The sequence below is a fragment of the Rana temporaria genome, chromosome 13 (genome assembly GCF_905171775.1).
Source record: "Rana temporaria chromosome 13, aRanTem1.1, whole genome shotgun sequence".
Classification (NCBI taxonomy): Eukaryota; Metazoa; Chordata; class Amphibia; order Anura; family Ranidae; genus Rana; species Rana temporaria.
Genome location: NC_053501.1, coordinates 105,474,413 through 105,495,945, shown reverse-complemented (window position 1 = coordinate 105,495,945; position 21,533 = coordinate 105,474,413). Strand labels below are relative to the sequence as shown.

Below are 21,533 nucleotides of genomic sequence, written 5' to 3'. Positions count from 1 at the left end.
TGCCGTCCCAGTGTGAACCGGTCTTAGTTGGCATTTACAGATTGCAGCAGAGTAAATAAAAATACAACATTAATTTAGGCAAAATACAAATGGTGTACCCCTCCTACCAATCAGTGAAGGTTCTTTTTAATCCCCGCCTTCCTGACATCCCAACGCAGAACTCGGCCCCGGCCGCACCAAAGATGTTTAATATTTTTCTTCCGCAGCCGCTTGTAAAGTCTGCTTCCTGCACCTGGCGTAGTCTAGAGATAAATATTTTATATACAGGGTGGACAATACCACTAATTATTTTATTGTGCTTTTCTTTTCTTTTTTTTTCCCTCTTTTTTTAGAGCCTAGACATTTGATTTTGTATAAAAAAAAAAAAAATGCAATTACTTTTAAAATGTATCTGTGCTTTTAAGTTTGAACTAAAACTGGATATTTTTGCTTGCTGTTTTTGTATTTGACTTTTTATTTTTTAAGTTTAAATTTTTAAATTTAAAACCACTCTCTGGGAGTGCAAAATATGTAGCCAATCGACTTCTAACGTCAGCTTGTTCAATTAAGCTCTGACATCAAACCTGGAAGCTGATTGGTTTCTGTGCTGAGCTGCACCAGATTTTGCACTCTGCAGTGTTTTAGTAAGTAAATCCCTCTGTTCTTCTCGGAATGTTTTATCGGTTTGTCTGGTGGTCTGATCATTCTGTAAGGGCAGCGCCAGCTTGAAAATTGCTCTCAGAAAATGTGTCGTTCATATGGTTGGCTTGTGGGCACAGACGGCGGTGAAAAGTGCGATTTGCGTTTTTGTGTGCATTACTGTATGGGACAATCTTAAAGCAACAGTTTTGTGCTTGGGGGGGGGGGGGAACACTTGAGGATAGTTGAACGCACACATACTATTCCCCTTTAGGATGTCACCACCTTTCCTGATGGTTCCTTCATGGTATGTTAAAGGAGAGCTCCATCCAGTGTTTTTTTTTTTTTTTTTTTGGTGGCAGCTGACAGGAGCGTCCCAGCTGTTTCTTAGAATTTCTAGTGCCTGGTACTTATGAATAGTTTATATTTTGCTCCCACTGGAGTTAGTCTGGTTTAAAAAAGACACAAGTCCATCTAGCTCCTATAAGAGTTCCTCTTGTAGGTATTCCCATTCAGGGCCCATTCACATTTAATGCTGAACTTTTGGTCCTCCCTTCAGTCTTGCACATTTGGACAGGCTCCTCGCTTAGAATGAAATGGCTTGCCCTGATTTCACTGCACGCTATGATATTCTCACAATGTACATTAGAATGTACAGCAAGTTGAGACCTGCCTCCAATTTCTGGCTGGTGGATGCCCAGCAGAACCTAGCCCTCTGACTATCCCTGGTCCGTCCCTTTCATTCATTTGATTTTAGTTCCTGAAATTCTGGACTCTCGGCATCACATGTGGATGTGTGAACTAGGGTGGCGTGTATGCAAACACAGCCTGCCTAGGAACGCCCACTACTCCAGACTGATATCCACCCACCAGGGTATTAATTTGCTTAACTCCTTACAAGAGCCTGCCCGCTGCTTGCATGACTGCTGAGGGCTCTTGGAGCCGGCCCAAAGGTACTTGGGATGGAAAACTAATAGGTATCATCTTAAGTGTCCTGCACACGTATTAGGGCACCCTTTTCATTATGACGGCTTGCCGATGCTCCCCCCCCCCCATTCTTTCTGGAGCATCGGCAAGCCGTCATAAATATTGCAAACAACGTGCGATATGTGTTGTGCTGATGTTCAGTGGAGCTTAATGAACAATGCATTGGGGTGCCTTTCATGAAAAATGAGAGAAAGATGGATAGCCGCACTCCAAAGATCGTTGAGGTTGTCTTTATTAAACAAACAGCAATAGAAACAAGGAAATAGCCAACGCGTTTCGCACTGGGTTAGTGCTTATTCATGAATAAGCACTAACCCAGTGCGAAACGCAACGGCTATTCCCTTGTTTCTATTGCTGTAACCCTGTGATGTATTTGTTCGTTTATTAAAGACAACCTCAACGGTCTTTGGAGTGCGGCTATCCATCTTTCTCTCATTTTTCATGCTTGCCTAGTGCACTGCCAGCACCCTCGGTATCCTGAGCCAGCCTGTGATTGCATAGCAGACCCACCTGGAGCGGTGATTTATTTTCTTCAATTCATGTTGGGGTGCCTTTCACATGGCACCACAGCACACCCCAATAGAGCAGATGCGTTGCTGTTTGTTGGTATGTGTTATGTGCATTGCCCCCTCAGGTGAGATTGGGTTCAGCCAAGGAGCAGGTATCAAGGTGCAACTTATTTGCGGTTGGCCAAAAAGGAAAAAAACAAAGTGGACCCCACTGACTTTGATCCACTAAAATCTCAACTCCCCTTCCTTAACCGCAGTACCCCTGCCCAATCGGAAATGCTTCTGCTGGACACTAAAGCACACGCTTTGGACATGGCCCCCCTCCCACCTAAACTATGTCCTCAACGTGGGGGGAGGTTCCCAGGTCGACCCCTGCCTGGAAAAGCATGTTGTCTACATGTTGAGGGAGGTAGGGCTTGGCTGCAAAATTGGCCAGTCAACGCATTTATCAGGAAATTTTTACAAGAAATCTAAAGAAAATTTTTGGATATTCAATCAGACATTCTGTCAGGATGTTGTGCGGTTTTACAGAGGCGAAATCACTGACACAATATCATTGAAATGGCAATCTGTGTTGGGTATTAAAGATCATGGGAGAATGACCTGCAGCACAGCACCTACCCACACTGTTCCCATGGAATGACATTTTGGGGGTCTTGGAAAGTCACCACCAGAGGGAAAAAACTGCTATTTAGAATTGGCAGTTTCAGTATTGGGCGTTACATTTCACCCGCAAAACTCATCTCAGACCTGCTGGTAGAGGGCTAAACCCAAAGCTAGGAAGGATGGGGCTTGAAATTCAAACTTCCTGTGAACTGTGGGATACTTGGAGTAGTCTGAAAATGTGTAGGAAGCATAACACCAAAGAGTTAATGTGAGTCTTGTAAGTCTTTATTGCACATAAGTGGGAAGATTAAAAAAAGGAAACAAAGGGCTGGAACTCCAGTATTGCTTACTGCCAACACTAAAGCTCTGATGAAGGGAGTTTCAGCCCCTGAAACAAGTTGTGTTTTTTTTTCCCCCTATTATATGTAATAAAGACTGAAAAGACTTGCATTAGATCTCGTATTCTTTCTAAGCCTTTAAAAAAGGAAATGTAAAGGAAAAAAAGACTGTGTGGGAGGTTGAACGTCCCTTATCAAGGATTCAATGCGGGCAGTAAATGAGTAATCCTGAATGGCAAAATCCAAAGTAAAGGATATGCGTTGTACTAATGTGGGTCACTAAGTAGTGGGCGCAAGTAGCACACATTGTATCCTTTTTTTTTTTTTTTTTCCTTATTACACAATTTTGTTGTCTAGTATTCATTTACTGCCAGCATTGAATAGGCTCTGATGAAGGGAGTTACAGCCCCCGAAATGTGTTGTCCTTCTGAGCTCTCGTCATATACAGTAAAGACTTACCGGACTTGCATTAGATTCGTAGTGCTCTAGTTTTTTTTCACCCATATTTGAGTGGCACACAGGTTTTTTTTTCTGTTTTGATTGGCCAGTCAAGATAATGACCCTGTTCTGTCCACTTTTCAAAATGGTCACAGAAGGGTTAATTTCTCTTTATCGGTTCCTTATTGCGGTTTGGGTAGATTTTCCCTGCCACACTTCTGTCCCAGTGTCACCCCATCCACTGCACCACAATGCTGGGCAGCCAACGTGTTTCGGGGGAAAGTACCCCTTTCTTCAGAGCCAATTACTGTCACCCCCCCCAGCTAAACTTTTGTTGCTTTTTGAAGAAAATAAGGCAATTCCACCTACATTTCCAGTTCTACCCCCATAATCCTTCACTGGTCTTGGCCTGTCTGTTCTCATTCCCCCCTCGGGTTGTAAATCTTGTCCCTGCAAATCCCTCATTTTTTTTTTTTTTTTCTTCAAAGGTTGCATCTCAAACCGGTTTCTCGCCCAAAAAATGTATCATTACAGTTGTACATCGAGTGAATTTAAATATAATTTTGTAGCTAATGTTTTTAATAAAATAAAAAGAGGTTTAAAAAAAAAAAATTTACCGTACATCCGCTATGATCTATCTGGAAGAGTTTTTAGTTAATTTTCTAGGTAGTTTTATATAATTTCTTTTTTTCCCTCTCTGCTTTTGCCTGGTTCTTTGTCTTTCTGCTCATCGTCTTTTCTTGCTATGTGATGTAATCCTTAAATTTGTAACATATGCAGAGAAATACAGGCTTTCATCCTTTTTTTTTTTTTTTTCCCTTTCATTTTTGCGGCTGTGATGAGAGCAGTTGTTGAAATTTTAGCTTTTCGTATAGTTCTGAAAACTGTAGACTGAAGTTCTTTTGGACAAATAAACAGATTATTATAAAAAAAAAAGTGATTTTGTGTGTTTCTTGTGTTCAGCAATAAAAAACATAATCCCCTCCCCCCCCCCTCAACTGCTCACAGTAAATACAGTGGAACCTCGGATTACAAGCATAATCCGGTCCAGGAGAATGCTGGCAATGCAAAGTACTCGCATATCAAAGCGAGTTTCCCCATTGAAGTCAATGGAAACGAAAATAATTTGTTCCGCATTGACTTCAATGGCATGCAATACCGCATGCAGCCAGAGGTGGGGGGGGTGCGCGCCGGAGAGAATGGAGTATCCGTGTCTTTCCAGAGATTTCCAAACAGAGACCCATACCTAAACCCCCCCCCCCCCCCCCCCCCGTTTGCTCACTCACTCGTTTGCTGCGTTCGCAATCAGAGGTGCCACTGTAAACTGCAGGTACAGTCAGTCACATACATGTACTGGACAGTCTTTCTATTGGGTTTAGGGTGCACATGTGTCTGTCCTGCCCCCCCGACCTGTGTTGTGAGTTTGGCAGCAGATTTTAGCTGAAACCTGCTGATTTGTCTGTATCCAATCACAATCTGCATATTGGAACAGCAATCTGGCTGTATCTACTCCCTGAAAAGCAGGGAGCGGAAAAAAATAAATCAAAAAGTAAAGGCATTACACATAATTACCCTGTTAATGAAGGGGGTATAAGCTTTTGACGGTCAAGTGGTACCAACTCCTTTATTTTTTGAGGTCTACACTTAAAATATACAGTATGAAGATGTAGATAAGATACAACACTACGGGGGAGGTTGGGTGGCACGCTAACCCTACTTCCCACAATTCTAACTCTTCAGCCTTACCTCTCCTGTCTTAAACCTATATCCCCCCCCCATGAATCAAAAAAATCAAATTTCTCTTCCGTTTATGGACACAGCAGCAATCACTCTAGATACAACCTCTCTCCCTGCATCTCACAGCTCAGTTTTTTCTGCCTAGCATAGGACATGGCTCCCTTCGGGTCCACGTTCATGTGTTTTTTATTTTAATTTTCCCCTGCTTTTTGGTTCCTGTGATCTATCAACTGCCGACTGGGTGACAGGCTGGATCCCAGATCCTTGTAGTCTCCAGGTTTGGCCATCGAGCTTGTCGACCTTAGCTACACACTGGGTGGTCCACGACATGCACTGTCGCTCCAGGGGTGGTCGCTGAGCTACACGCTCCAGGGCATGCATATGACCGGTCTCTCTGTCTGATTTACAGCGTGCCGGGCCGACAGTTGCCTCTGTAACCGCGTGGAAGATGGCCTGTCTTGGATGCTTCCAGCGTAATCCACGCAGGACGGGTAAGTAGCAGTCCCCTGCTCCGACAGGAGGACATAACTGGGCATTCCCGGGGAGGTCAAGTACGGGGTTCGATCCTTCCTTTCCCCTCTCCCTTCCCCCTCTCCCTTCCCTTCCTTCTCCCTGGGCTCTGAGAGCTAGGCTAGCTGCGGGGGGTCTACCTGGGGGGGCTCCTCCATCTGGGGCAGGGAACTGCACCGTGGGTCTGCTTCCTGGGGTGCTAGTAGGCTGCCATCATTAGTGTTGTTTTTTACATACCTGCATTTCTCCCCTCCATTTGGCCACCGGCCATTTTGGCCTCTATCTGCCGCCATTTTCTTGTGGTTCGTGCCGTTTTAGAGACGGCTGCTCGGCGGTCATTTTGTGAGGGTCTTTGGCCTCTAGCGCTCATTTAACCGGCGCAAATAAACAGACATGCTGCGGAGGGTCAGATTGACACAGGCACCTGTAGAGAGAGCACCTCAGACGGGAGACTAACGGCAGCTGTGCGGTGACCGTTCTAAGGTGGTGAGTCTTCTGGGGGGGGGGGGGATGCCCTCATCTCTGTGGCAGCTAGGAGGGTGGGCTGGTGGTACTTTGCCTGGAGTCCCTGTGTGTCAGGCGCGTGGGTCAGCATGGCGTCAGAACCCGGGCGCTTCTCTCCCTGAAACATTTGAGTTGGCAGCTGGTGTGTCTGCACCTGCTGTATCGGTGGACGCTATGTCGGCCATCCTAGAGGCTTTTGTTGCCAAGATGGAAGCGGCGCGTGGGAACACGGGGGGTAAAAAGCCCGCCATCTTCTGGGGACAACGCTGATGCAGAACTGGGCCCAGCTGCGCTTAAATGACCGTGGTTCTGATGTGTCTGAGGATACAGACCAAGAGGATGTCTCCGGGTCCAGGTCAGCGCGTGAGAGGGCTCTGGTAGATGATCCTATCATCGCAGTGGGAGATGCTGTAAAGATGCAGGAGTCTGCGGAGGTGGCAGAGATGACGGTCCCTTTCGGGTTCCGTAAGCCGACTTGCACTAAGGTGTTTCCTTGTGTGTTTTTTATACAGAAGGTTTTTTCGGTCCCTAAAAGTTTGGCGGTTCGTTATCCCTTTGAGGAGAGTTTCCTAAAGAAATGGACCTCTCCCCCGATAGTGGACCCCCCTGTGTCCAGATTAAACAAGATAACCACGATTCCAGTGGAGGGGGCTCCTGCTTTTAAGGACTCTGCTGACAAGAGGGCTGAGGCAGTCACCCGCCACCTATACACGGTAGTGGGCTCGGCAGTGCGTCCAACTGTGGTTGGGACCCTGGTGTCTCAGACTCTCACTGAATGGGCAAAATTGCTGCACCATGGGTTAATGGAAAGACAGGCTCCCTCGGACGAGGTGGCTCTGGCCGACTAGTTGGTACAGGGCCTTAAGTTTGTCTGCGAGTCAGCTTTGGATACGATTCCCTTGCTGTCCAGAGCCTCAGTCTATGCGGTGGTGTTGTGCCGTCTGATCTGGCTAAAGTGTTGGTCTGCGGACCAATCTTCCAAGAAGGCACTGATGGATTTGCCCTTTAACCACTTAAGGACCCCTTCACGCCAATATACGTCGGCAGAATGCCACGGCTGGGCACAATCACGTACGTGTCTCTCTAAGCCCAGCCGTGGGGTTGCGAGCGCGCCGCTGGCTGATGTCCTGTTTTCAAGACCACCAGTGCTGGACTCTACTCCCAGAAAGTCGGGATGCACATGCCAGATTGTGGCCAGCCCAATAATGTCAGGACACATCTGAGAGGAGAGGCACCCTGGCCAAAAACAATGTGAAGATGTGACCTGGCCTACCAAGAGATTTGAGGAGGTCCCCCGGCGAACCAAAAGATGCAGAGAGGTGCCCCGGCGAACCAAGAGATGCAGTGAGGTGTCCTGGCAAACTAAGAGATGCGGAGAAGTGCCCTGGCCATCTAAGAGATGCATGGGGTTGCCCTGACTAACAGAGATGCAGGGAGGTGCCCAGGCCAACCAAGAGATGCAGGGAGGTGCCCAGGCCAACCAAGAGATGCAGGGAGGTTTCCCAGCCAACCAAGAGATGCGGAGAGGAGCCCCGGCCAACTAAGTAATGCAGGGTGGTGCCTTAGCCAACTAAAAGATGCAGAGCGTTCCCCTGTCCAACCGAAAGGTGCGGAGAGGTGCCCAGGCCAACCGAGAGATGCAGTGAGGTGTCCAGGCCAACTAAGAGATGCGAGAGGGTGCCCTGGCTAACTGAGAGATGCAGGGAGGTACCACGCCCAACCAAAAGATGCAGAGAGTTCCCCCGGTCAACCAAGAGATGCAGAGAGGTGCCTTGGCCAACCAAAAGATCTGGAGGGTTGCCCTGTACCACCAAAAGATGCCCAGGAGTTGCCCAGGCCAACCTAGAGATGCAGGGAGGTTTCCTGGCCAACTAAGAGATGCGGAGAAGTGCCTTGGCCATCTAAGAGATGCGAGGGGGGGTGCCCTGGCTAACAGAGATGCAGGGAGGTGCCATGGCCAACCAAAAGATGCAGAGAGTTACCCCGGTCAACCAAGAGATGCAGAGAGGTGCCTTGGCCAACCAAAAGATCTGGAGGGTTGCCCTGTACCACCAAAAGATGCAGAGAGTTGCCCAGGCCAACCAAGAGATGCAGGTAGGTTTCCCAGCCAACCAAGAGATGCAGGGAGGTTTCCCAGCCAACCAAGAGATGCTGAGAGGAGCCCCGGCCAACTAAGTAATGCAGGGAGGTGCCTTGGCCAACCAAAAGGTGCGGAGTGGTGCCCAGGCCAACCAAGAGATACGGAGAGGTGCCCCAGCCAACCAAGAGATGCAAGCGGGTATCCTGGCCAACCAAGAGATGCAGAGGGGGTGCCCTGGCCAACCAAGAGATGCAGAGGGGGTGCCCTGGCCAACCAAGAGATGTGAGGGGGTGCCCCGGCCAACCAAGAAATGTGAGGGGGTCCCCCCGGCCAACCAAGAAATGTGAGGGGGTGCCCCGGCCCATCAAGAGATGTAAGGGGGTGCCCCGGCCCATCAAGAGATGTAAGGGGGTGCCCCGGCCAACCAAGAAATGTGAGAGGGTGCCCCGACCCATCAAGAGATGTGAGGGGGTGCCCCAGCCAAAGAAGAGATGTGAGGGGGTGTGCCAGCCAACCAAAAGATGTGGGGTGGTGCCCCAGCCAATCAAAAAGATGCAGAGAGGTGCCCCGGCGAACAAAAATTTACAGGGAGGTGCCCCCGCCCAACCAAGAGATGCTAGGGGGGTGCCCCGGCCAACCAAGAGTTGCAGGGAGGTGCCCCGGCCAACCAAGAGATGCTGGAAGGGTGCTCCGGCCAACCAAGAGATTCAATTAGGAGATGTGGAGGGTTCCCCTAGCCAACCAAGCAATATGGGGAGCTGCCTGCACTAGCCAGGAGATACAAATTGGTGTAGCTGGGGCTCTAGGATTTAGCCTGGATTTGTGGAATGCCGGGATTCAGTTAGAATCTCAGGACAGTCCTGCTGAATCAAGGATGATTGGGAGATATGATACTTGGTCCTTAAGGTCTGGTACTAAGGGGGAGAGGGTCCCCCTCCAAACCCCAAACCATGCCCTTTAGGTCTGCTATAACTTTTGAGGGGTCCCCTTTCTAAAAGCCATTCCAGACCCCCACATGAGCACACTGTGGGCCAGGAAGGGGGAGGAGAATGTGCCCCCACCCTCTTGAATCATACCAGGTCACATGTCCTCAATGTGGGGTTGGGGTACCTTGCCAGGAGTGGACCCCCCCCCCCCCCAGTAAAGTACCTTTTCCCCATGTTGATGAAGACAAGAGCCTCTTCTCTACAACCCTGGCCTGGTGGTTGTGGGGGTAACTTATCGGGATCTGGAAGCTCACTTGACATTAAGGGAGACCCCAGATTCTGCCCTGCCTCAAATGAGTAAGGGGTACATAGTCCCACAGTTTACTCATTCACAAGTTACAGCAATAGTAAACAAAGACACCACAATGTGATAAAGTCCTTTATTGATATAAAACGCAGACACCACAAAACTCCGGTCCTTTAGTGGTGAACTTCCGGTCTCCATGTCGCCCTACCAAGTGCTACACATGCCGGCCGCTGGGGTGACATTCGGTATTATCGCTGGAAAACGTCACGTGACATCTTCGCCGAGAGGAGACCGAATGTACAGCTGATAACAGTATTTCATTGTTCACACAGAGAATGTTCAATAAAGCTTATTATGGTTAAAAAAAACCTCTCAAACTACAACTCCCAGGATGCAATGCGGCACCATAGAGAGGACGAGCTGTGAGCTCAGTGATAGAACATGTAAGAGAGGGCGGAAGTGAAGTTTCTCTGGCTTCCTGTGTGGAGGAGGGGAAGTGTCATTGCTGTATGGAGGTGAGTGTGTGTGTTCCTCATGTGTGATGATCTGTGGATGGTGATAGGTGTGTGCTGCAGGTGATGGAGGGCTCTGGTGTGCAGGGAGAGGGTCTGCAGATTGGCCTCTGGGTTATGCTTCCTAGGAACCCCTTCTCTGGACCCTAAATCCTTATTATTGGGGGTACTTGGATCCTGCTTCCCAAGGGGGCTCCCTCTTCTGCACCCTTCTTCCCCCCCCCCAGAGGGGGCCCCTCTTCTGCACCCTCCCCCCCACCAGAGGGGGCCCCCTCTTCTGCACCCTCCCCCCCACCAGAGGGGGCCCCTCTTCTGCACCCTTCTCCCCCCCCCCCCAGAGGGGGCCCCTCTTCTGCACCCTTCCCCCCCACCAGAGGGGGCCCCCTCTTCTGCACCCTTCTTTCCCCAGGGGCCCCTCTTCTGCACCCTTCTCCCCCCAGAGGGGACCCCTCTTCTGGGTCCTGATTCCCCCCCCCCCCACACAGTGTGGGCCACCCCTTCTGGGTCCTGATTCCCCCCCATAGGGAGGACCCCCCTTCTGGGTCCTGAACCCCCCCCCCCCACAGGGAGGGCCACCCCTTCTGGGTCCTGATTCCCCCCCATCGGGAGGATCCCCCTTCTGGGTCCTGATCCCCCCCCCCCCCTTCTGGGTCCTGATCCCCCCCCCCTTCTGGGTCCTGATCCCCCCCCCCCACAGGAAGGGCCCCCTTCTGGGTCCTGATCCCCCCCCCCCCACAGGGAGGTCCCCCCTTCTGGGTCCTGATCTCTTCTCGGCCCCCCCCCTTCTGGGTCCTGATCTGCCCCCCCACAGGGAGGCCCCCCCTTCTGGGTCCTGATCTCCCCCCCCCACATGGAGGCCCCCCCCTTCTGGGTCCTGATCTCCCCCCCCCACAGGGAGGCCCCCCCGTCTGGGTCCTGATCTCCCCCCCCCCCACAGGGAGGGCCCCCCTACTGGGTCCTGATCTCTACCCCCCCACAGGGAGGGCCCCCCCTCTGGGTCCTGATCCCCCCTTCTGGTTCCTGATCCCCCCCCACAGGGAGGGCCCCCCCTTCTGGGTCCTGATCTCCCCCCCCCCACAGGGAGGGCCCCCCCCCTTCTGGGTCCTGATCTCCCCCCCCCACAGGGAGGGCCCCCCCCTTCTGGGTCCTGATCTCCCCCCTTCTGGGTCCTGATCTCCCCCCCCCCACAGGGAGGGGCCCCCCTTCGGTGTCCTGATCTCCCCCCCCACAGGGAGGGCCCCCCTCCCGGGTCCTGATCTAACCCCACCCCCCCGCAGGGAGGGCCCCCCTCCCGGGTCCTGATCTCCCCCCCCCCACAGGGAGGGCCCCCCTCCCGGGTCCTGATCTCCCCCCCCCCCCCCCCCCACAGGGAGGGCCCTCCTTCTGGGTCCTGATCTCCCCCCCCAGGGAGGGCCCCCCCTTCTGGGTCCTGATCTCCCCCCCCCCCACAGGGAGGGCCCCCCCTTCTGGGTCCTGAGCTCCCCCCCCCCCCCACAGGGAGGGCCCCTCTTTTGGATCCTGCCTAACCCCCCCCAGAGAGGGCTCCTCTTCTGGACCCCATCCATCTCTCTTTTGCCTTCATCCCGTATTCAGGACTGATGTGATGCTCTGTATAAGTCGCCTATCGAAAACATGTATGACCTTTGACATGGAGGATGGACTAGTGATGAGCTCAGTGTGGTCAGACCAGGATCCGAACCCACCAGGGAGTGATATAAGATATACCTGTGCTCCAATCCTAATAGCTCATTTATAATATATATTATATCATTTAAAATATATTATTCCATCAGGTGCCCAAAGGGTTTGACCATGTTCTGTCATCCCGAAGTTCTCCTGCCAGGAAGTGGTCACCTGTATGGGCCAATCATCTGCAGCCAGGGCATTCCGCCAGCACACATACACACACTCGATGATTGGCCCATACAGGTGACCTCTTCCTTGGTAGGCTCGGATCCTGGTGGGAGGGGCCAGCAGAGTGCTGTACGTAGCTTCCTGATAACATCACAGCGCTCTGCCTCTACACTCCTCAAGAGCCCCCCGCCCTGATACAAGTAGTGGGAGGTTATTTGCAAATATTGAAATGCCGTGATAGGTCTGTGCCAGTCTGGAGTAGTGGGCATTACTAAGCAGGATGAATGTTCATGAAGGTAACCCCCCACATCTAATGCCGATCCCCTATGATTGAAAGAACTGAGATCCAGTGAGTAAAAGGGGCGGGACAGTCAGGCTGGGGAGGAAAGGGCTAGATGACGTGTATGTGATCCCGGTGCAGCGTGTCGGGGGAGTTCTAGTGACGCTCTCCACTCTCTATGAGCTGCTGGGTCAGGAAAAGTCCCTGAAATGGTCTTCAGACTTTTCCTCACACCTTGTATACACTCAAATATTTCCAATATTCATTTCTAGACATGCGTCTCACGGGTCTCGTAGAGATGGCCTCCAAGGTGGTCAAGTTACCTAATCTGTACCGGTTTGGCACCAGCCGGCCGTCTACCGTAGCTGCTCAGAGAAGGAACCCTCCGAGCAAGAGAAGACCCAGAGTATTGGTGGAGCCCATCAGCAAGGATGAATGGAAGTATTTCCGAGGTGATGTGGTGAGTAGCTGTGAAATGATCCGGAACCGAGTTGTTGAAAGGGTGGTAGAGGGCCCAATGTCTGATCGTAGGTGAACATATATGGGGTTCTATATATTAAGTTTGTTGTGGCTGGCTGTTTGTGAGGGGTGGTGGCGCTGGCTGTTTGTGGGGGGTGGTGGCGCTGGCTGTTTGTGGCGCTGGCTGTTTGTGGGGGGTGGTGGCGCTGGCTGTTTGTGTCTGGTGGTTGTGGGTGGCGGCGCTGGCTGTTTGTGGGTGGCGGCGCTGGCTGTTTGTGGGTGGCGGCGCTGGCTGTTTGTGGGTGGCGGCGCTGGCTGTTTGTGGGTGGCGGCGCTGGCTGTTTGTGGGTGGCGGCGCTGGCTGTTTGTGGGTGGCGGCGGCGCTGGCTGTTTGTGGCTGGCTGTTTGTGGCTGGCTGTTTGTGGCTGGCTGTTTGTGGCTGGCTGTTTGTGGCGGCTGTTTGTGGCTGGCGGCGGCGCTGGCTGTTTGTGGCTGGCGGCGGCGCTGGCTGTTTGTGGCTGGCGGCGGCGCTGGCTGTTTGTGGCGGCTGTTTGTGGCGGCTGTTTGTGGCGGCTGTTTGTGGCGGCTGTTTGTGGCTGGCGGCGGCGCTGGCTGTTTGTGGCTGGCGGCGGCGCTGGCTGTTTGTGGCTGGCGGCGGCGCTGGCTGTTTGTGGCTGGCGGCGGCGCTGGCTGTTTGTGGCTGTTTTGTGGTACTGTTGGTGGTTTGTTTGGTTGTAATAATATTATTATTATTATTATTATTATTATTATTATTATAATGTTAATTAAATAAAAGATTTCCTATTTGATTTCTTTGTTAAATAATAAAGAAACCTCATTCACACAGCGGTCATTGATTGTGTAGTATCTTTATGTATAGACAGGTGCGCCCTCTAGTGGTACAGGCCTGTATATGAAATATAATCTTGAGAGATATGACACACACACCTCAAAATGTGAAAGTAAAATAACTTTTGGGTAGATATTTTATTGTCCTTTGAATATAAAGGTCTACATTATTCTTGGTTTCTTGTTTCCTCCAAGGTTGAAGTCCTCGCAGGCAAGGACACCGGGAAGCAGGGGAAGGTGACGCAAGTCATTCGTGCTCGAAACTGGGTGGTGGTGGAAAACCTGAACACCGTAAGTAAGGAGTATATAATGTGATCTGATTCGTTGGCCCTTCGGAGAAGTAGGAGGTCCTTGCTTTGTATGATCTGTATGCAAGCTCACACTAAGAGCAGAACTCCGGCCTTCCCTTCAGTCTTGTACTGTTGTACCGGCTCCTCTCTTTTACTGAAATTCCTTTTCTCTGATTTCACTACACACTGTGAGCTTCTCGCTTTGTGCATTAGAAGCTGCAGCAAGTCCTATAGTGGCTGCATTAGTTTTAATTTCTCAGGCTTTGATTTTCACATGCGATCCTGCCAGTAACACCCTGTCCTAAGTTGACAACGCTTACTATATTGTGTCTAGGGAGATGCAGCGCTGTCACCATAGGACAGAACTACAGAACGCCTCCCCTCTTCTCCGTAACATTAGGGGAGGTGGTGTTTTGTAGTCCCACAATGAGCAGGAAGCATTGTAACTGATAACGCTCAGATTGTGCGGGAGGTTAAGCACTTGCCGACCGCCGCATGTACATATACGTCCACAGAATGGCACGTACAGGCATATGGGCGTACATGTACGTCCCCGCCTTTCCGTGGGTCGGGGGTCCGATCGGGACCCCCCCGGTACATGTGGCAGTCGGTAACCCGCGGGGAGCGATCCGGAACGACGGCACGGCTATTTTCGTTTATAGCCGCTCCGTCGCGATCGCTCCCCGGAGCTAAAGAACGGGGAGAGCCGTATGTAAACACGGCTTCCCCGTGCTTCACTATGGCGGCGCATCGATCGAGTGATCCCTTTTATAGGGAGACTCGATCGATGATGTCAGTCATACAGCCACACCCCCCTACAGTTGTAAACACACACTAGGTGAACCCTAGCTCCTACAGCGCCCCCTGTGGTTAACTCCCAAACTGCAACTGTCATTTTCACAATAAACAATGCAATTTAAATGCATTTTTTGCTGTGAAAATGACAATGGTCCCAAAAATGTGTCAAAAATTGTCCGAAGTGTCCGCCATAATGTCGCAGTCACGAAAAAAATCGCTGATCGCCGCCATTAGTAATAAAAAATAAAAACAAATAATAAAACTATCACCTATTTTGTAAACGCTATAAATTTTGCGCAAACCAATCGATAAACGCTTATTGCGATTTTTTTTTTTTAATTTATTTTTTTACCAAAAATAGGTAGAAGAATACGTATCGGCCTAAACTGAGGGAAAAAAAATGTTTTATATATTTTTGGGGGATATTTATTATAGCAAAAAGTAAAAAAATATTGAATTTTTTTCAAAATTGTCGCTCTATTTTTGTTTATAACGCAAAAAAATAAAAACCGCAGAGGTGATCAAATACCACCAAAAGAAAGCTCTATTTGTGGGGAAAAAAAGGACGCCAATTTTGTTTGGGAGCCACGTCGCACGACCGCGCAATTGTCTGTTAAAGCCATGCAGTGCCGAATTGTAAAAACGCCTTTGGGCATTTAGCAGCATATTGGTCCGGTCCTTAAGTGGTTAAGCACTTGATTTTTGGCAGGGTCGACAGATATTTTTAGGGTTTTCGCACACTTGGGGGGGAAAAAAGTTTTTAATCCTTTTTTTTTTTTTCTTTCCAGCACTACCGTTATGTGGGAAAGTCGGGGGACTATAAGGGGACGTATGTGCCGAGTGAGGCCCCTCTCCTGGTAAAACAGGTGTCACTAGTGGATCCCACAGACAAGTAAGTTCCCTCTGGGATCGTTCCGTACTGTGCGGTGTTCATTAAAGATCACCAGAACGCTCATTTTAACCAGTTGCTGCCTGCGCTTTAGCTGAAAAATGTCTCTTACACGGCTCTCCAATTCTGTGAAGTTTTCAGTGGACCACCTGGGTGCTCTGTGACCTTTTTGTGTCCTTTGGACACGGCTGATCATAGATCGTGGTAAAGGGCCAATCACAGCAGCCCTTTACCATGTGATCAGCTGTGTCCAATCACCGCTGATCACATGTAAACAAACTTGACAGTTATCAGCATTCCTTTCCCTACACACCGTCTGTGTGAGGAAAGGAGAACTGATAACCGGCAAGTCTAACAGGGCACTGCCTCATCGGTGCCTGCCTCATCGGGGCCTGCCTGTCGGTGCATGTCAGTGCCTGCTTAACAGCACCCATCAGTGCAGCCTCATCTGTGCTTCCTCATTAGTGCATGTAAGTGCCTGCCCGTCGGTGCAGCCCCATCGGTGCCTGCTAACGGCGCCCTGTCAATGCGACCCATCGGTGCCGGTCAAGGCCTCCTCTGCACATCAGCGAAGAAGAAAAATTACTTAGTTGGTAAATTTTATACCAAGTAAAACGCCCCCCCCCCCCTCCCTTTTTCCCCGTAAATGTTTATTCTTTTTTTTTTTTTTTCGGTTGTTTAGCAAACATCAAAAACCCCGAGGTGATTAAATGGCGCAAAAAGAAATCTCTAATTTGTGTGAAAAATTGGATAGAAATGGCATAGAATGGGTACAGTGTTGCATGACCGCGCAATTCAAAATGTGACTGCTCTGAAAGCTGAAAATTGGCCTGGGCAAAAGGGGTAAGAGTGCCCAGTAGGCATGTGGTTGAAAAAAGAGGGGTGGGGGGGGGGATTGAGGACTCAATGGTGGGTGGGGGTTGGGATGAAATTGAGCACTCAATGGGGTGGGAGATGCCGTATATAATATTGCTTCCTACTAACCGGAGCTTGTTCTTCAGGAAACCCACGGAGACGGAATGGAGGTTCACAGAAGAGGGGGAGCGGGTGAGAGTGTCGGTGAGAACTGGCCGGATCATTCCCCGACCCGTATTCCAGAGACGAGACGGCATCATCCCAGAGCAGTGGAAAGGTGAGGCCCATGAAGTGCAGTGTATCCAAAGGTGGATGAGAGTGTATCTAAACCCAAGAAAAAAAATGTCAAATATTGCAGCTTGGATATGACCTTTTGATATGGTGGCTGCCTTTGTGTTTTTTTTTTTTTCATTTTTCACCTGGTGATCCTGCCAGTAACACAATTTTCTGTTTTATGGTCACAATGCTCAATTGCTGTACTGTATATGAGGAGCGTTGCAAGCTTTTATGTTTTGTTATCGATTTAGCGCCAGAAACCCAGTGAGTTTCTCTCCTCTCCTCCTCCCCTCTCTCCTCTCCTTTCCCTTCCTTTCCTCACCTTCTCCTTCCTCCCGACCAGAGAGGGAAGATGGTATTAATGCTCGGCAAAGGGGGAGAGGACGCCCTCTGGTGGTTGGAGGGCGGCAGTGCAGGTTATGTCTGCTGCCAACACCCCACTGCGCAGCCTGGCACCCAGCACGCCATGGACACCAGTCGGCGGCCCAGGAGTTGGAGACCCCTGCTCTTCCGAACACATCCCACTGGGTATTTAGAGATGATGGGGGGGGGGGGCTCTGTACTCGTCCCTCCTCCATATGATTAGAAAATGTCACCCCAGGGCAGGAAGCTTGTTACTGGCGGGATCACCAGGTGAAAAAAAACAACCACTACGCCGAAGAAATGTCAAGTTGCAATCAATTACATTTTTGTTCTTGGTTGCATACACTTTAAAAAGAAAACCTGTCATAAAACACACTGCTACAGATATAAAGTGCAGTTACTTAGAGAGGGGTCTGTTCGTACCTCCAGCTTAAAGCAGAACTTTACCCGTAACTTGATAAAAAATGTTCTTTAGCGAGGATCCTACATTCCACATCAATAATAATTGTACCACCAAAATGTGTGTGCTCTGTAAATTGCCTCCAGCATTGCTCCTGTCTCTTCTTGCTGGAAGCCCCGGAACCAATCACATGACCCATTGTACACAATGGATGGCTTCCTTTTTATGCCATTCAATGTGTACAATTGTGTTGCTAGCTGTGATTGGTCAAAGTGATCACATGGTACAGACGGGGCTAATCGCAACAATACACATTGAATCTATTTCATTTGTGTGTGTGTATGATATATTGATATATAGATATATATATATATATATATATATATATATATATATATATATATATATATATATATATATATATATATATATATATATATATATATATATATATATATATATAGTTTGTGTGTATATATATGTTGTGTGTGTGTGTGTGTGTGTGTGTGTGTATATATGTATATGTATATGTGTGTATATATATATATATATATATATATATATATATATATATATATATATATATATATATATATATATATATATATATATATATATATATATATATAATTTATTACTACAATTTTTATTAATATAATATACATATAAAAAGTGTGTGTGTATATCTATATATACATACACAATTTTTATATGTACCGTATTTGCCAGCGTATAAGACGATGTTTTTCCATCTAAAATGCTGGTTTTGGGATATACTCACTGTGCCAGAATGCCTGCCTCACTGTGCCAGTATGCCTGCCTCGACAATCTTCCTACCTTCTCCTGTTTGCAGAGTTTCTCAGGCTGCGGGCGTCCATTATTCAAAAGCCGCGCCTCCTCCTCAGGCTGTACCGTGATAGGCGGAACACTCATTTTCCCAGCAGAGCCTCTGTTCAGTGTTCCGCCTATCACAGATGTCCTCTCGTCCGAGTATGAGAAGGCATCCTTGATAGGCGGAACACTAAACAGAGGCTCTGCTGGGAAAATTAGTGTTCCGCCTATCACGGAACAGCCTGAGGAGGAGGCGCGGCTTTTGAATAATGGATGGCCGCTGTCTGACAGACAGGTACCCGGCGTATAAGACGACCCCCGACTTTTGGGGGTGTGTGTGTATGTGTATATATATATATATATATATATATATATATATATATATATATATATATATATATATATATATATATATATATATATATATATATATATATATATATATATATATATATATATATATATATATATATATACTCACACTCTCACTATTTATTTTTGTGTTTTACATACGGTCTCCAGTCAGTCTCCCTGATCTCCACCACACCAGTTATATGATGATGCTGTACTGCACTTGACAGTATGTGGGGGGGGGGAATAAATTTAAATTCATTTTCCAAAAAAACTGTGATTTAAAAAAACAAATACAACTTCAGAAAACTCACAATGCCTCTTAATAAATACCTTGGACTGTATACTTTCTAAAAAAGGGGTAATTTGGGGGGTATTTTTACTGTCCTGACATTTTTAGGTCCTCAAGAAATGAGAGAGGCCGTCAGTACATCAGTATTGATCAATTTTTATATATAATACACACACACACACACACCATAGTTTGTGGACTCTATAACTTTTCCTACAGACTAATATATATATACACTGATTTGGGTTATTTTCACCAAAGGAATGTAGTAGAATACATTTTGGCCTAAATTTATGAAGCAAGATTATTTGCAAATTGTTATAACAGGTTTTTCCCCCCCCCCCATTTTTATATAATAAAAAACAAACAACGCAGTGGTGATGAAATGCCACCAAATAACTTTGTGTGAAAAAAAAAATGATAAATATTTATTATGAGTACAGTGTTACATGACCGCGCAATTGCCATTCAAAGTGCGAAAGCGAAAAAAGCTGGAATATATTGCCTGGGCAGGAAGGGGGTGAAAGTGCCCGGTATTGAAGTGGTTAAGCCAGGGATCCTCAAACTATGGCCCTCCAGCTGTTGCAGAACTACACATACCATGAGGCATTGTAACACTCTGACATTCACAGACATGACTAGGCATGATGGGAATTGTAGTTCCTGAACAACTGGAGGGCCGTAGTTTGAAGACCCATGCGTTAAGCCATATCAAGTACTCTGCATAGGAATAACAGTGCTTTCAAATCACCATGGGCCAGATTCAGGGCCAGATTCAGTGTAGGAGATACGACGGCGTATCTCTGAGTGTGAGGCGTCGTATCTCTGAGTGTGAGGCGTCGTATCTCTGAGTGTGAGGCGTCGTATCTCTGAGTGTGAGGCGTCGTATCTCTGAGTGTGAGGCGTCGTATCTCTGAGTGTGAGGCGTCGTATCTCTGAGTGTGAGGCGTCGTATCTCTGAGTGTGAGGCGTCGTATCTCTGAGTGTGAGGCGTCGTATCTCTGAGTGTGAGGCGTCGTATCTCTGAGTGTGAGGCGTCGTATCTCTGAGTGTGAGGCGTCGTATCTCTGAGTGTGAGGCGTCGTATCTCTGAGTGTGAGGCGTCGTATCTCTGAGTGTGAGGCGTCGTATCTCTGAGTGTGAGGCGTCGTATCTCTGAGTGTGAGGCGTCGTATCTCTGAGTGTGAGGCGTCGTATCTCTGAGTGTCAGGCGTCGTATCTCGACGCCTGATTCAAAGACTCAGATACGCCAGAATTTGTCTAAGATACGACCAGCGTAAGTCGCCTACGCCGTCGTATCTTAACTGCATATTTACGCTGGCCGCTAGGGGCGTGTACGCTGATTTACGCCTAGAATATGTAAATCGGCTAGATACGCCAATTCACAAACGTACGCCCAGCCGACGCAGTACAGATACGCCGTTTACGTAAGGCTTTTTCCGGCGTAAAGTTACCCCTGCTATATGCGGCGCAGCCAATGTTAAGTATGGATGTCGGGCCAGCGTCAAATTTTCCGTCGATTTACGTCGTTCGCGAATAGGGCTGGGCGTAATTTACGTTCACGTCGAAAGCATTGGCTTTTTGCGGGTTAATTTGGAGCATGCGCACTGGGATACTTTCACGGACGGCGCATGTGCTGTTCGTAAAAAGCGTCATTTACGTGGGGTCACGATAATTTTGCATAAAACACGCCCACGTCTTACAGATTTGAATTAGGCGGGCTTACGCCGGCCAATTTACGCTACGCCGCCGTAACTTACGGAGCAAGTGCTTTGTGAATAATGCACTTGCCTGTCAAAGTTGCGGAGGTGTAGCGTAAATAGGATACGCCCACATAGAGTTGCGCGCTCCCTACCTGAATCTACACCTATGAATTTATTGGTTTTACATTAGTAGAGTTTAGAGTTTTTAGTTTTATGTTCATCGGATATTTATATACTTCTGCGTTGGAGATGATGAATACCTCTGCACAGTCATTCCTTCTTTCCCTGGTGCCTGAACCTCCCCTATCTCTTCACTAGAGGTCTCCATTGTACCAGTGTACCACAAGAGGCTGCACTACCTTTAACTCTCCACAAGATGTCTCCCCATCACCATTTTTTGTTTCTTTCTGCTTTTGTCTAGATGGCCCCAAAGACACCTCTGTGGAAGACGCTTTGGAGAAGACCTACGTCCCATCACTGAAAACCTTCCAGGAGGAGATTGTGGAGAAAATGGGCATTATAGACACCAGAACACAAAGAAAATCCTTCTGGTATTAATGAACACGGACAACGTTTTGCCACTTGCTTTGGACTTGAAGCGGAACTTCAGTTATATTTTTTTCAACTTTCCATCTATTAAATCTTCTGCCCTTGTTGTTTTACATTTTTGGATAGTAAAACATTTTTTTTTCTCCCAGTAAATACCTTCTACAGCCTACTTCCTGTTTCTTGTCTGGTCATTAGCCTAGGCTTATGACATCATGCACAGCTCTCTCTCTCTCTCTCTCTCTCTCTCTCTCTCTCTCTCTCCTCCTCTCTCCTCTCTCTCTCTCTCTCTCTCTCTCTCTCTCTCTCTCTCTCTCTCTCTCTCTCTCTCTCTCCTCTCTCTCTCTCTCTCTCTCTCTCTCCTCTCTCTCTCTCTCTCTCTCCCTCTCTCTCTCTCTCTCTCTCTCTCTCTCTCTCTCTCTCTC

The 21,533-nt window shown here is 48.5% G+C and overlaps 1 protein-coding gene across 1 annotated transcript; it reads left to right on the top strand.

Annotated features, from left to right (window-relative positions):
- Positions 1–9,968: 9,968 nt before the first annotated feature.
- Positions 9,969–21,224, top strand: MRPL24 (mitochondrial ribosomal protein L24). Its single transcript, XM_040332413.1, has 6 exons — positions 9,969–10,075; positions 12,479–12,666; positions 13,710–13,805; positions 15,391–15,494; positions 16,493–16,623; positions 20,984–21,224. The coding sequence occupies exons 2-6, from the start codon at positions 12,481–12,483 to the stop codon at positions 21,118–21,120; spliced, it is 654 nt and encodes a 217-aa protein (XP_040188347.1). The 5' UTR covers positions 9,969–10,075; positions 12,479–12,480; the 3' UTR covers positions 21,121–21,224.
- Positions 21,225–21,533: the final 309 nt, after the last annotated feature.